Raw genomic sequence first — 13,785 nt, forward strand, 5'->3', positions numbered from 1 at the left:
AGCAAGGTCAGGACAGCCAGGGCTACACAGAGAAACCCTGTCTCATGATGGAACTCATTACTGTGTGTCTACCACACACACACACACACACACACACACACACCCCCTAACTGTGACCAGAAAGGCTCCTCACCCCTCCTGGTGTATCATGTTAACTGTGACATGCAGAGACACTCACCACCCATCTATCCAGCACCAGGAGTGGGGTAGTGGGCGTCAACTGTTTGCCACCTGTAGTCCAGAGCTTTCAGTGTGTTTATCACATCTCTTCACCATCTCTTGCTCCTCTGTCCCCAGAGCTGGTCTCTATTGTGACGTTGCTAATGAGTCATCTGGTGTTTCGTGTGTTTTAGGGGTATGGGAACACTGCTTCCTCAAGTAACTCTAGGACGGACTTTGGTGCATCCTATAGCTAGCAGGAACTATAAGTGCTTTTAATTTCTAAATTACACATTTCTCAAATGTTTTAATGTTCAAAGTTTTTTTTCTCTCTCTTCATTTTTCATTTCACATGTGCTGTATGTTTTGCCAGCGAGCATTTGTCTGTGCTCTGTGTACATGTAGTTCCTAAAACTGCCAGAAGAGGGCGTCAGATTCTCTGAGACTGGCGTTAACAGATGCTTGCGAGCTGCCCTGTGGGTGCTGGGTCCTGGGAGCCTCTAGAACAGCAGGCATCCTAACCACAGAGCCACTTCTCCAGCCCCAAATGTTTTGATTTTTTTGTCAACAGCCTTTAATCGCAGCACCTGGCGACAGAAGCAGGCAGATCTCTGTGAGTTACAGGCCAGCATGGTCTGTAAGTTCAAGGCCAGCCTGGGCAAACTACATAGTAAGACCCTATCTCAAAAAGAAAAGTTTGGCCCTCTGGCTTTCTGGCCTCTCAGGATGCCCTTTCATCAAATCATGCTCCTGCCATGTGTGAGGGCCTTCAAAACATGCAGCCCACTCAGTTTCGGACTGCCCAAGACACAAAACAAATACATTTCTATTTGTTACCAAACCCGGCCTGTCAGGTGGGGGTGGTGCACCCCCGTAATCCCAGCACTCAGGGAGGCAGAGGCAGGCAGATCTCTGAGTTCAGGGTCTACAGAATCGAGTTCCAGGAAAGCCAGGGCTACAGGGAGAAACCCTGTCTTAAAACAAAAACAAAGTTTACCCAGCCTGAGGTGTTCTGACACAGGGACGCAGGGGCAGGATGTTTGATGGAACAAGAGTTGGTTTTCTCCTTCTACCATGTGGGTTCAGGGGCCAATTCAGGTTGTCGAGCTTGGCACAAGCACCAGTTTTACCCTCTGAGCAATCTCACTGCTGGAGTAGAGTCCTTGGTCTAGAGCCCAGGGGAGTCCAGGCACACTCCTCTCACAGAATCATTCGGGGTCCAGGTGGCCCCAGTGACCCGGAAGCAGATTTGCTTAATCACAGGCTGTAGCACTTGCTCTGTAAATTCAGCCTGCTTCCCTCTGCTCACTCTTCACTTACTTCTGTGCCAGCCCCACCAGCCCTGGGAGCAAAAATTTGCATCATGGAACAGCTGGAGGCTTTGGGGACTGCTACATCAAGCCATGTCCTCTCTAGCTCTCTCCTGGCTGCTCCTGGCTGCGACTCTTCCCCTCCTGGAGCTGGAATCAACATTTGTCCCCACAGCCCAATCAGTAAGTAGTGGGGTGAGGACCCTGGGGAGAGCTGCAGAGACCACAACCAAAGCCTCAGGTTGTGAGGGGGCATAAGGAGTGGACGAAAGGACAGCTGGAGGGAAGGAGCCAGCTTACAAAACCCCCCCACCCCCAACCAGAAGCCAGTCTTCCTGCCCAGGATGAGGGGACAGTTCAGTGTCTTTCCCTGAGTCCCTATGAAGCTCTATGGCATAAAGGCTCTTCTGGTCATGCTAGCAATTTAAAATGAAACGAAAAGAAAATGTTGGCAGATGTGGAAGCTTACTGGCCTAGAGGATGGGCGAGAGTCTGAGGAGAAGTGGTAGAGCGCAGGCTTGTGTTTTATAATGTTTTCTCCCCTCTCCAAATGTATTGCAATCCCCAGATCTAAATCTGTATATGCTGCTTTCTCTATGTCTTCTCTATATCCTATCCTTGTCTGTGTCTGTTAATGTTCTATCTATATCTCTGGGTCCACCTAGTTTTATTTACTCTCTCGTTTTTATTTTCTGTGTGGATCTGCTGTGTTGCTGGGGATGGTCTTGAACTCTTGCACTTAAGACGTGTTACTGCCTCATAATCATAAGTGCCGGTGTTACAGGCATGTACTGCCATGCCTGCTTTCTTTCTGGTTTTATTATTTCTACTTTGGGGGTGATTGTTGTTAGGGTTTTTGTTGTGGTTTGCCTTTGTTTTTGTGTTTGTTTTTCTGAGATAAAGGTTCACCTTGTAGCCCAGGCTGGCTGGAACACACTGTGTAGAGCCCAGGCTGACCTTGAACTTGCTGCAGTCCCCCTGCTTCAGCCTCCTGGGTGCTAGGACTGCAAATGTGTGCTGCTACCTGGTTTTAGATACATATGCACAGGAGATTCTGAGAGGAAAGAGTGGGTTGGTTTGCGGGACCCTTCCTTCCTGTTGGAGCTCTGGACTCAGCCATTTCAAGTAGCCTAGAGCCCGGGGACAGGTAAATACAGGAAGAAGGTAAGCAAAACATGTTGACTCCGGGGTGTGCCTGGTTCCTGCTTTCAGGAGAGATTGCTGGCCCTGGCAGTGGCCCTGGAATTGTGCCCTTGTCCCTCCTCTTCTGAATGCTTTTTCCCCCTCCAGATATTTACGTTTGCCTCTGGCCTAAAGAAGAGCTTCCGAGAGACCAAGTCACACCAGAATAGCCAGAATAGCCAGGATAGCCAGAATAGGCAGGCCGCCCTGGTGCCGTGGGAGGAACTTGAGATCAGCCTCTCTCCTCAAAGGTCTGTCTCCTGTCTCTTTCCAGGAACGCAAGCCATCTGGAGGGAAACCTGGGCAGCAACTGAACCAAAACAGTGAAGGGGGTGAGTGGTGGGACTGATGGGGGCAGGGGCAGTAAGGAAGGGGAAAGGAAGAAGCAGGAGAGGGCGCAGTGAGGGGAGCAGAGAGAGGACAGGCTCTGGAAGGCCAGACAGGTGCTACACCAGCTCTTTAGCTGGGAGGCCTAGAGAGACAAGTGCACTTTTGCAATGACAACGTGAAACCGTGGAGCAGACTGCATCCCCACTAGGGGTTCGGAGGCTACGGGAGATGACCAGAAATAGCCAACTGAGAATGTAAGGCAAAAGCAGGCTAGTCTGGGGCCTCACTGCCTCTCCTCTGATGCTGTCTTTGCCTCTGTAGAATCAGTGCTGGTCTCCAGCTATGTACATCTGGAATTTTCAAACAGGACGGGGCCACAGAAACTCTTGAATAACTTGACTCTTCCTGCTGCCTGGGCATCCCTTTCCCCAAGAATGCTTACTGGCCTCGGCCTTACAACAGGTATCAGCTGGATGGTAAAGGGGCTCCGAATAAACAGCACACAGCTTCCCAACTCTCTAGCTAGCCAGCTTGCTCTGGAGATGCAGCGAGCTCTCCCTAGTTCCTGAAGACTATAGCTGGGTTCGCTCTCCCCAGCCCCTCCCCTTCCTCCTTTCATTATCCGAAAGACCCCTCCCCCCTTCCTGCTCACGCCCCAGTGTACTGACCTGAGCAGGGGATTCAAGGTGCAGGCAGAGCGTGAGGAACTTAGCCCTTGCCCATCGCGGCCCGCTGCTGCTCTGGAAAGAAAGTTTGCAAAGGAAGTCCCCTTGAGTGCGTGGGCCTGATCTGAGACTTGAAGATTGGTGTCAGCCAGCCCTGAGACCTCATTTTCTCAGCCTGCCTGCCTCTGTCTATCACAGAGTGTCGTGTCGACCACAAGGGGACTAAGTTCTGCTCTTGCCAGCCTGGCTACCAATGGAACGCCACACTTTGTTCCCTTTTCCCAAGCTGCCGTGGCCACAGGTCAGAAAGAGATTCCTGTGAATGTAGAAGCTTCCACAGTCCTGTTCCTGGCTACTGCCAGTTGCTGCCACCTGGTAAGGAGGGTTGGGAACTTGGATACTAGTATCCCCAAGTGAAAAGAAACACTTTCTAGATAGTTGTGTTCTTTTTTGTTTTGTTTTTGGCTTTTGCTTTGGACCTGTGTTTCTGGCTGCTCCAAGCCCAGCTGCTCCTCTGGCTAGGGGAAAAAAATTAAAAAATAAAAAAATAAATAAAAATCCAACTTGTCACAGCAAGACCCTGGACCTGAACTTGGGACTTGAAAAGTAGGACTAATGAGAGCAGCTCTGGAGGCACATGGGCAAGGGAAGGACCTTCCCTGAAGCAGCTTCAGCAGCCCCAAGTGTCTTGAAAGTGGAAGCCGTGAGCCAGAGGGCTTGCCACTTCACTTTTCGGAGGTAGGGTCTACCAGGCTGTGGTGTAGCAGCAACATTCAGATAACCATGCATGGCCAGACAGGAAGTTCTGCATGGAGGAACATGGAGAGGCAAGCTTTGGAAGGAGAGGAAAAAGCCCTTCACTAGCCCCTGTCTCTTACCTCCCTGTAGTTCCCGCAAAGCTGACCCTGAACTCCCAGCTGCAAAGACATGGGGACACTCTGAACCTCACTCTCCTCAAAAAAGAGGAGGCTACAAACCTGAGATGGTTCTTGAAACACTCAGAGAAACACCAATCCGTCTTCTTATGGCCAGGGACAAATGTGTGCCAGATATCCAGTGAGGACCAGGTTGGCCTTAGCATCACCCGAATGTCCCGTCACTGGTCAGGTAATCCTCAGCTGTTTCTTCTCTCTCCTTTTCTCCCGCAGGTTTTTTGAGACGGACTCTCACTCTGTAGCCCAGGCTGGTCTCAAACTTACTCTTTATCTCAGGTTAGCCTCAAACTCACAGCAATTTTCCTACCTCAACCTCCCAAAATGTTGAGATTACAGGCATGAATTCTCAGTTCTTTCTCTGCTTCTCTTCACCTCTTCCTCTCATTCCTCCTTTCCCTTTCTTTTTTTTTTCCTATTCACCCCTTCCTAACCTTTTCCATCTTTCCATTTGCTAGAAAAGCAAAAGCAAAGAGATTCATAGTGTGGAAACTTCTGTACACCAGCCAGCTGTTGGCACTGTAATCTGGAGATTTCCAAAATCCTTTTGGAGCTTCACAAAAACTCAGTGTTGTCCTGACACATGAAAATGTCAAACCAAAAAGAAACAACATAAGGAGGGTGATGCAGTTATGATGTCACCTGCCTCCCTCTCTCTCGGGATTGGGCAGTGACGTCTCGTACCACTGAGGCACTGCAAGGAGCAAACGCAGAGCAGCTGGCTTTCTCTTGTACATTGATGTGACTGTGTCCAGGCTGCCGATGCAGCCCCGGTTAACAGAGTACTTGCCCAGAAGGCATGAGGCCGTGGGTTCCCAGTACCCCGTAAACCAGGCGGGTGGTGCACACCTATAATCTCAGTGTTCAGGAGGTGAAGGCAGGAAGATGAGCGGGTCACGTTCAGTCTCCATTCCTAGTGGCTTCCAGGCTACATGAACCCTCCTACCAACTAAAAAACAAAAGGAAAAGAGCCCAGAAGATGTAGCACCAAGTGACAAAGACCCTGCCTCCGACAAGCTCTCACACCTGAGAGTGTCCTCCGACCTCCCTCCACACATGCCGTGCGTGGCACAGGCCCATCCACACAGCAGACATGCGTGTGCATGTGTGTGCATGCACACAAACACAGACACACAAGTGCAAAAATAGCAGTCTTAGCTGGGTGCGGGGGCACGTGCCTGTAATCCCAGAAGCAGGTGGCTCTCTGCTACACAGAGAAACCTTGTTTTGGAGAACCAAAAAAAAAAAAAAAGTCAATCTTTGATTGTTACTATTTCTTTAGAAAAAAAAATATTCCTGCTAAAAATTCATAATATGGAAGATGTTAAAACCGGAGACCACTCAGTTACAGCTGAGAAAAGACTGCTGTTTGTCTAGGTCAGTGGTTCTCAACCTTCCTAGTGTTGCCACCCTTTAATACGGTTCTTCATGTGGGGACCCCCAACCTGAAAATTACCTCATTGCTACTTTATAACTGTAACTTTGCTAATGTAATGAATCACAATGTAAATATCTGTGTTTTCCGATGGCTTTAAATGACCCCTGTGAGAGGGTTGTTTGAGCCACAGGGGGGTCCCGACCCACAGGTTGAGGTCCATTGGTCTAGATACTAAGTGACAGGGTGGCACTGTAGGGGAGGTGGCTCGCCTCAGAGTCCAGCAGCCCTGGCTAGGACAGATGGGCCAGGAGCCTTTTCTACAGATCTTTCTTCCTGGGGCAGGGGATAGTTTCCAAAAGGGCTGTCTTGGGACCTTCTGGCCAGGAGTAAGACCCAGGCACCGAGCAGGGGAGGGAAGCTGGCGGGCCTGGGCTGTGACTTAGGAGGCAGAGCCAGGGAGCCGCCGGGCACAGCGGGCATCTCTCTGCAGGTAAGTACGTGAGCATCTTCGAGGCCCAGGGCTTCAGGTGGAAGCTGCAGCAGGTGGTGACGCTGCCCGTGGAGGAAAGAGAAGTGGCTGTGCTTCCCGACAAGCTGTCTGTCTCCTGCGCCGCCTCTGCTGGCTTCCAGCTGAGCTGTTGCATCCCACTCACAAACTTGACCTACACTGCTACCTGGAGTCCCGGGCAGGGCGGCCGAGGTAGGTGATGTAAGCGGTGAGTGATGTGGCTGGTCCCTCAGGACAGCACAAGCTACAGCACAGGATGGGAGTTGGCTGTCCGTGCCTAAGGAGCAGTCCCTGCTATTTATAGAGCCCTTCCAGCACACAGCCCCACTTAACTCTTGCAGTAAACTCTGTGAGGTTAGCTTAATAATATCCTGTCTTTAAAAGGGAGGAAGCTAAACCAGGCGCAGTGGCACACGCCTCTAATCCCAGCGCTCAGGGAGGCAGAGGCAGAGGCAGGCAGATCGCTGTGAGTTTGAGGCCAGCCTGGTCTACAAAGTGAGTCCAGGACAGCCAAGGCTACACAGAGAAACCCTGTCTCAAAAAAAAACAAAAAACAAAGCAAAACAAAGAGGAGGAAACCAGGGGACTGGAGAGATGACTAGGTGGTTAAGAGTACTTGACTGCTCTTCCAGAGGTCCTGAGTTCAATTCCCAGAGACCACATTGTGGCTCACAACCATCTGCGATGTGGTCTGATTTCCTCTGTGGTGTGCATAAAGACAGAGCACTCATATACATAAAATACATAAATAAATTTTTTAAGGAGGAAATTGGGGCTAGAGAGATGGCTCAGCAGTAAAAAGCACTGGCTGCTCTTCCAGAAGACGTGAGATCAGTTCCCAGCACCCATGCCAGGTGGCTCACCCCCAGGTCAGCCTAGAGATCTGGAGCCCACTTCTGAACTCTGTGGGCACCTGTACTCACATGCACACATCCCCACGAAGATTCATATATATGCACAGAATTAAAACTGAAGTGAATCTTTTTTAAAATGCTGTATGAACAGCAATATTTTAAAACATGGTGAAACTCAGTCCCAGGTCTAGAGACCCAGTAGGATGCACGTCAGCAAAACCCCAGTGAGTGGGTGCTGACGTAACGTTGCTTCATCTCTGAAGACCACCCTGAAGTGGAATTTTAGGACCTGCGTTGGCCTCACCTGCTTCACTCAGTGACGGTTCATTTTTCTCCTCTCTCCTTCCCTCAGCCTCCTTGCATAACACGTCAGACTCCCAGTGCTCTGTGCTGGCTGTTCAGCAATGCCCAGCAGCCAATACCACATATACTTGTGCCGTCCAGAGTCAGGACCTGGCTCCCCTCACTGCTTCTGTCTACATCACCATCATCCAGGGTATGTGAGCCTTGGGTCCCGTAGGCTGACCTATAAGATGCTTGTCCTTGGAACAGAGCATCTCTTTGTTTTCCCTCCGCCTTGAGTCATCAGGGATCAAGGCCTGCATAGGTTTTGGCTAAAACAAAAGCTCTGGCTATATCGTGGCTGCTGCGGCCTCACTAATCCTTCTTCAGATGGGGATACTACCTGCCCTGAGGACTTCGTGGTGGTTGCCTGGAACGTCACCAAGGCTGGCTTTGTGGCACAGGCCCCATGTCCTGTGAATAAGAGAGGCATGATAAAGAGGCTCTGTGGGCCTGATGGCATCTGGGGACCCGTCCAGAACAGCTGCACAGAGGCAAAGATCCTAACCTTGTGTCTTAAAGCCAAGGTAAAGCTGCTGCCTGCCTCCATGACTCTCCCATCAGACTAGACCTGCCTGCCTGCCTGCCTTCCCTGCCTGCTTGCCCTGCCTCCATGCCTCTCCTTCTCCTTCCCTCAGAATTTGGATTCAGGAACCTTTCCTGGTGCCAGCTTACCTGTTACTCAGCCTCTCTCACCTGGACCCCTTGCAGACCTAGGAAAGAGGAATGGGTCCTCCAGGGATGGGTCAGTTTGTCTCCAACCACAGTCCCAACAAGTAGTGCCTGTCCTCTTTAACTTCAGCATCCATTCCTTCCACATGCCCATGGACTCCCCTCTTCTTCCTGCTCCTCTGAGGGATATGGAGCAGAGGGGCAAGAGGCTGAGTCCGGGGAAGATGTGACCCCATCCAAGTAAGGAATTTTGTGTCAGCCACATCCCACTGTCTTTTCTGTCAGCTGCTGCTGGAAGGCCAGGGAAAGCCTAACAAGGAGGTGCCACGGATCCTGAGTGAGCTGCAAGGGCAGGTGGGGGTGGCCAGCACCCCGTCTGACCTACAGGAAATGCTGCACACTGTGACTTTACTGGCCAAGGTGGTAGCAGAGACAAGCACAGAGCTTACAGACGGTGCCCTGAAGGTAAGGTCTCAGAGCCACTTTGGGAGCCACCTGGGTGGGAGCAGGCGGAAGCTCTTTGGTTATAAAAACCTTTGCCTTTCTGACATCATTTATGCAGCCCAACAGGGACCTTTTTAGAGTCCAGGTGTTGGCTCCTGCTTCCTCTGTCCTTAAACCCGGGTCTCCAAAGCCATGGAGAATAAAGAAAGCCTGGTGCTGGGAGGCAGGAAGGAGTGGGGAGGCATGAGTTTCAGAGACGGCATGGGACATGGCATGAGAACATCTCTCTCTCTCTCTCTCTCTCTCTCTCTCTCTCTCTCTCACACACACACACACACACACTATACGTGATAACCCAATAACCACAGACACACTCAAACACACTTGGCATTGCTGTACCCACATGAATCAAGAACAAGAGGCAGCAATACCACACACCTTTCCTGCCAGATATTAAACTGCAGAGACAGCCAAGAGGGCCTCATGTGTGCTCTGCACAGTGTGCTCTCTGCCGCTGGCCACCTGGGTCTTGCCATGGCGGGGGAGCGTGGAGTCTTTGGCTCCCAGCACATCTGTAGACTCTGGCAAATCACGCTCCTCCTACTGTTGGTCACTGCAGGACCTCCTGACAACCACAGACAGGATTCTAGATGTGAACATCAGCTCTCTGTGGACCCTGGCCCAGGCCCAGGAACCCTCGATGGGCTCAGATTTCCTGAAGGCTGTGGAGACCCTGGTCAGCAGCTTGAGCCCACAGCGGCATCCTTTCTCCTTCAGCTCATCGAACGTGTTCCTGCAGAGCCAGCTCCTCACACACACCTCTCCTCCTGGCTACCAAATGTCCTTCTCTGTGGGGCCCCTCCGGCAGGCACAGATTCCGTGGCATTCACTGGCCCCGTTGGTCCATAATGGAACTAACATCAGTATTGCTAGCCTAGCACTGCAAAAACTGGACGGCCGCCTGCCCTCCAACTCTACACAAGGGCTGTGGAACACCCCATATACCACTCCTGGGCTGATCCTTGTGGTCTCCATCACAGCAGGTGGCCAGGCCTTCACACAGGCAGAGGTTATCATGGACTTTGAAGACATGAATGGAACCCTGCACTGTGTCTTCTGGGACCACAGTGTCTTCCAGGGTCAGGGAGGCTGGTCAGATAAAGGGTGCCAGGTACATGCAGCCAATGCCAGCACCACTCGGTGCATTTGCCAGCATCTCACTGCCTTTTCCATCCTCATGTCCCAACATGTCCCAGAAAATCCCATCCTGGACCTGCTGAGCCAGGTGGGTACTGGGGCTTCCATCTTGGCACTGCTCATGTGCCTGGCTATTTACAGGCTGGTATGGAGAGTGGTGGTTCGGAACAAAGTCGCCTTCTTCCGCCACACCGCCCTGTTTAACGTGGTGATCTGCTTGCTGATTGCAGACACTTGCTTCCTGGGAAGCCCGTTCCTTCCTGCCGGGCACCACAGCTTGCTCTGCCTGGTCGATGTTTTTCTGTGCCACTTTTTCTACCTGGCCACCTTCTTCTGGATGCTGGCCCAGGCCCTGGTGCTGGCCCACCAGCTGCTTTTTGTCTTCCATCAGCTGTCCAAGCACCTAGTTGTCTCACTCATGGTGATCCTGGGCTACCTGTGCCCACTGGGGCTTGCTGGTGTCACCCTGGGCCTCTATTTGCCTCAAAGGAAATACCTGAGGGAGGGGACATGCTTGCTGAATGGAGATGGAGTCATGCTGTACACCTTCAGCGAGCCAGTGCTGGCCATCGTTGGTGTAAATGGGCTGGTCCTGGTGATAGCTGTGCTGAAGCTGCTGAGACCTTCGCTGTCAGAGGGGCCCCCAATGGAAAAGCGCCAAGCCCTCCTGGGCGTGCTTAAAGCCCTGCTTATTCTCACACCCATCTTTGGCCTCACTTGGGGACTGGGTGTGGCCTTTCTGTTTGATCAAGACTCCATGGTCTCTCACTACATCTTCACCGTTCTCAACAGCCTCCAGGTAGGTGGCAAGGGTGGGGTGGCTGCACCAGTTGTTCTTTTAGATGATCTAAGTCACTTCCCACTGCCAGGCTCACCAATCTTAGGATTGAACATAGATCCCAGTTCCTTCACTGCCTCACTGGATGGCCCTGGGCAAATTACGTAACTTCTCTGAGCTTGGTTTTCTTCTGATTATGTCAAAGTCTGGAGATCATCAGTGCCCAGCATTAACTGAGTCTAAGAAAGGCATTTGAGGGCCGGTAAGATGGCTCAGCAGGTAAAGGTGCCTTTTGTGAGTCTGAGTTGATCCCTGGACTCCAGGTGTGGAAGTATGGGACTGACTCCCTGACATCGTCCTCTGACCTCCACATGTACACAGTAGCACGTACCCGGGCACATTCACACACAGGTGCACACACAATACCAAATGGTGCCAATGTGTGTAGAATCTGAGGAGGTAGCTTGGACATGTGTTAGAGAAAAGATCTGAGAAGGAAGATGAGGAGAGGAAGCAAGATGTGAGCTTTCCCTGACACTAACAATCTCCCCATCCCTATCTCCTCAGGGTGTCTTCATCTTAGTTTTCGGCTGCCTCACAGACAAAAAGGTGAGTGCCCAGCTAGTTCCCACATGTCTGACCTAGAGGCCTAAGTGTGCTCAACACAGCAGGCTGTTTACCTTTCCTTTAGGTACTAGAGGCCTTGCACAGACGCTTCCGAGGTACCCAGTCCTCCAGCTCTGCCATCTCCCTGGTGAGTTACTTCAAGCCTCAGCTGTCTGTGAGATTTGGCCGGCCATTCTCCAGCCAGCCCACTCCCTTCCCCCGAGAGAGATGGGCCTGGCTAGGAGAGGAGAGCTAGGGGTTTTTACAGCAAGCAGGTTTCAGGCTCAGTTTTTCCCGTCATGGAGGGTAGGGGTACCAGCCTGCATAGTCAGAATGGGGTTTGGGGGTTCCTGATGACCACCCGGAGGCCTGGTGACACTCTTCCCAATGCATCTAATACTCTGCCCCATGTTAACACTTGGAGGGAAACGATAAGAGTGGGGGCCTGTGGGACCTATGTAGATGATACCAAAGCTCTCCTACAGGCAAGTGAGAATGTTAAAATGGGCACACCCTTTTCACAGGTGGGTGGGCTATAATGATGATCACCCCAGCTGGGCCTTTCTACCTCTCCCTAGGCCACAAATGAAACCTACAACTCAGAACACTGCAGAGAAAGAAGTGAACGTGCCAGGTGAGAAACAGTTTTCTCGGGAGTGGAGTGAGCAGTGGAGGTGAAAGAGGCTGTGGCAAGGGCCTCCAGACCAAGTTTCCCCTCCCCAGCAATAATGGGGGTTAAATCCAGAAGCTGGTATATCCTGGTGCCCAGTCCTTAACTTTTTGAGAAAGAATCCCTTGCTGGGTTACCAAGGCTGGCCTTGAACTCCCTGCCTCAGGCTCCAAGTGCTTGGATTACAGACATTTGACAAACCTTTCTAGCCAATGTCTTGCCAAGCAGCTCCCCAGCAAAGCCATACCTTATGGGTGTGGCCATCCCTGAGTGAGTGGCAGTGCAGAGGCAAAGCATCACCAATTACAGATCCAGTTCACTCCAGGGATTCCCTTTCCATGATACCAACTTTTACATGACCTGGAAAGACCCTTGCCCCAGCTAGGTGCCGAGTGTATAGTTGTAAGCCTAGGTCTTGGGAATCTGAGGCAGGAGGGTCAAGAGTTCAACCCCAATCTAGGTACATAGTGAGAGCTTGTCCAAACAAAAGGAAAACAATGCACGTAAACACACACACTGTACTGAACAGTGTGTTATGAACTCAAGGAAAATGTTCTTAATGTCACTCCTGAGTGATTTCTTTGCTCTTTCTTTTTTATAGTTATGAAGAAAGAATGACTGATTGACAGGACTGTTCCTTCCAGACACTGAAGATGAAGGGCAGAATTTTTGTTTCTTTGGGGACAGTATTTAGTTAAAAAGTTCTTACTAATTTACACTGCTTTTAAAATACAGCAAAAGAGGTCATTTACTAATCTATGAAGTGGCACATACATGGCATAAAAAAAATCCGCAGTGAGTCCAACTATTAAACAGTGACTAAAAATTAAGCAACAGAGAAACTTTTGACAGTAGTCTCTTAGGTAAAATAAAAGTACTTTTGTTCAGGCTGAAAAGGGAGGCACCTGATCATCTTGTATTACTAACTATAAAAGTACTGTTGTAAAAGGTCAGACTTTGGGAAGTGCTTTACAGTAAATTTCCAATTTTACATTTACTTATATACCCATACTAAAAAGTTGACCATATGGGGGCTGGAGAGATCTCAGAGGTTAACAGCACTGGCTGCTCTTCCAAAGGTCCTGAGTTCAAATCCCAGCAACCACATGGTGGCTCACAACCATTTGTAATGAGATAAGGTGCCTTCTTGTGGCATGCAGCTGGCCACACTGTATATATAATACTAAATATATCTTTAAAAAAAAAAGTTGATCACACATGGACCTGTGTGTTTCACAGCCAAATGGATGGCAACTTTACAACTATCACATAAGAGAATATGAACAATCAGTTTTCTTGCGGTCTTATCCAAGATGTGCAAGCCAAAATGTCTCCGACTTAGCTGTAAGTTTATACCAAAAAAGCAACAATGTCCGTAGCCAGGCATGGTGGTATGAGTTTTTAATCCCAGAAGCAGGCAGGTCTCCCAGTTTGAGGCCAGCCTGGACTAGAATGCAAGCTCCAGGACAGCCAAGGCTACACAGAGAAACCCTGCCTCAAAAACCAAACCAAACAAACAAAAACAATGTTCTATAATGTCTTTCCTTGTTCTTTTTTTCATTTTCTATGTTATGGCATTTTGCCTGCATGTATAGACAGGCACCTCATACATGCAGTGCCTAAAAGGCCAAAAGAGGGCATTAGATTCCTGAACTGGAGTTACCAATGGTTTTGAGCCACCATGGGAGAGCGAGGAATCAAACTTAGAGCGCTGAAGAGCAGCCAGAGCTCTTGATCAGAGCATCTTCTCCAGCTCAT

At 50.4% G+C, this 13,785-nt stretch overlaps 1 protein-coding gene across 1 annotated transcript; it reads left to right on the forward strand.

Annotated features, from left to right (window-relative positions):
* Positions 1–1,562: 1,562 nt before the first annotated feature.
* Positions 1,563–12,653, forward strand: Adgrf3 (adhesion G protein-coupled receptor F3). Its single transcript, XM_021635380.1, has 14 exons — positions 1,563–1,652; positions 2,926–2,983; positions 3,303–3,443; positions 3,845–4,021; positions 4,535–4,753; positions 6,447–6,656; positions 7,671–7,814; positions 7,991–8,187; positions 8,618–8,797; positions 9,396–10,772; positions 11,319–11,360; positions 11,443–11,505; positions 11,936–11,991; positions 12,629–12,653. Exons 1-14 carry the CDS (start codon positions 1,563–1,565, stop codon positions 12,651–12,653), a joined length of 2,979 nt encoding a protein of 992 aa, XP_021491055.1.
* Positions 12,654–13,785: the final 1,132 nt, after the last annotated feature.

Source organism: Meriones unguiculatus, chromosome 1 (genome assembly GCF_030254825.1).
Source record: "Meriones unguiculatus strain TT.TT164.6M chromosome 1, Bangor_MerUng_6.1, whole genome shotgun sequence".
Classification (NCBI taxonomy): domain Eukaryota; kingdom Metazoa; phylum Chordata; class Mammalia; order Rodentia; family Muridae; genus Meriones; species Meriones unguiculatus.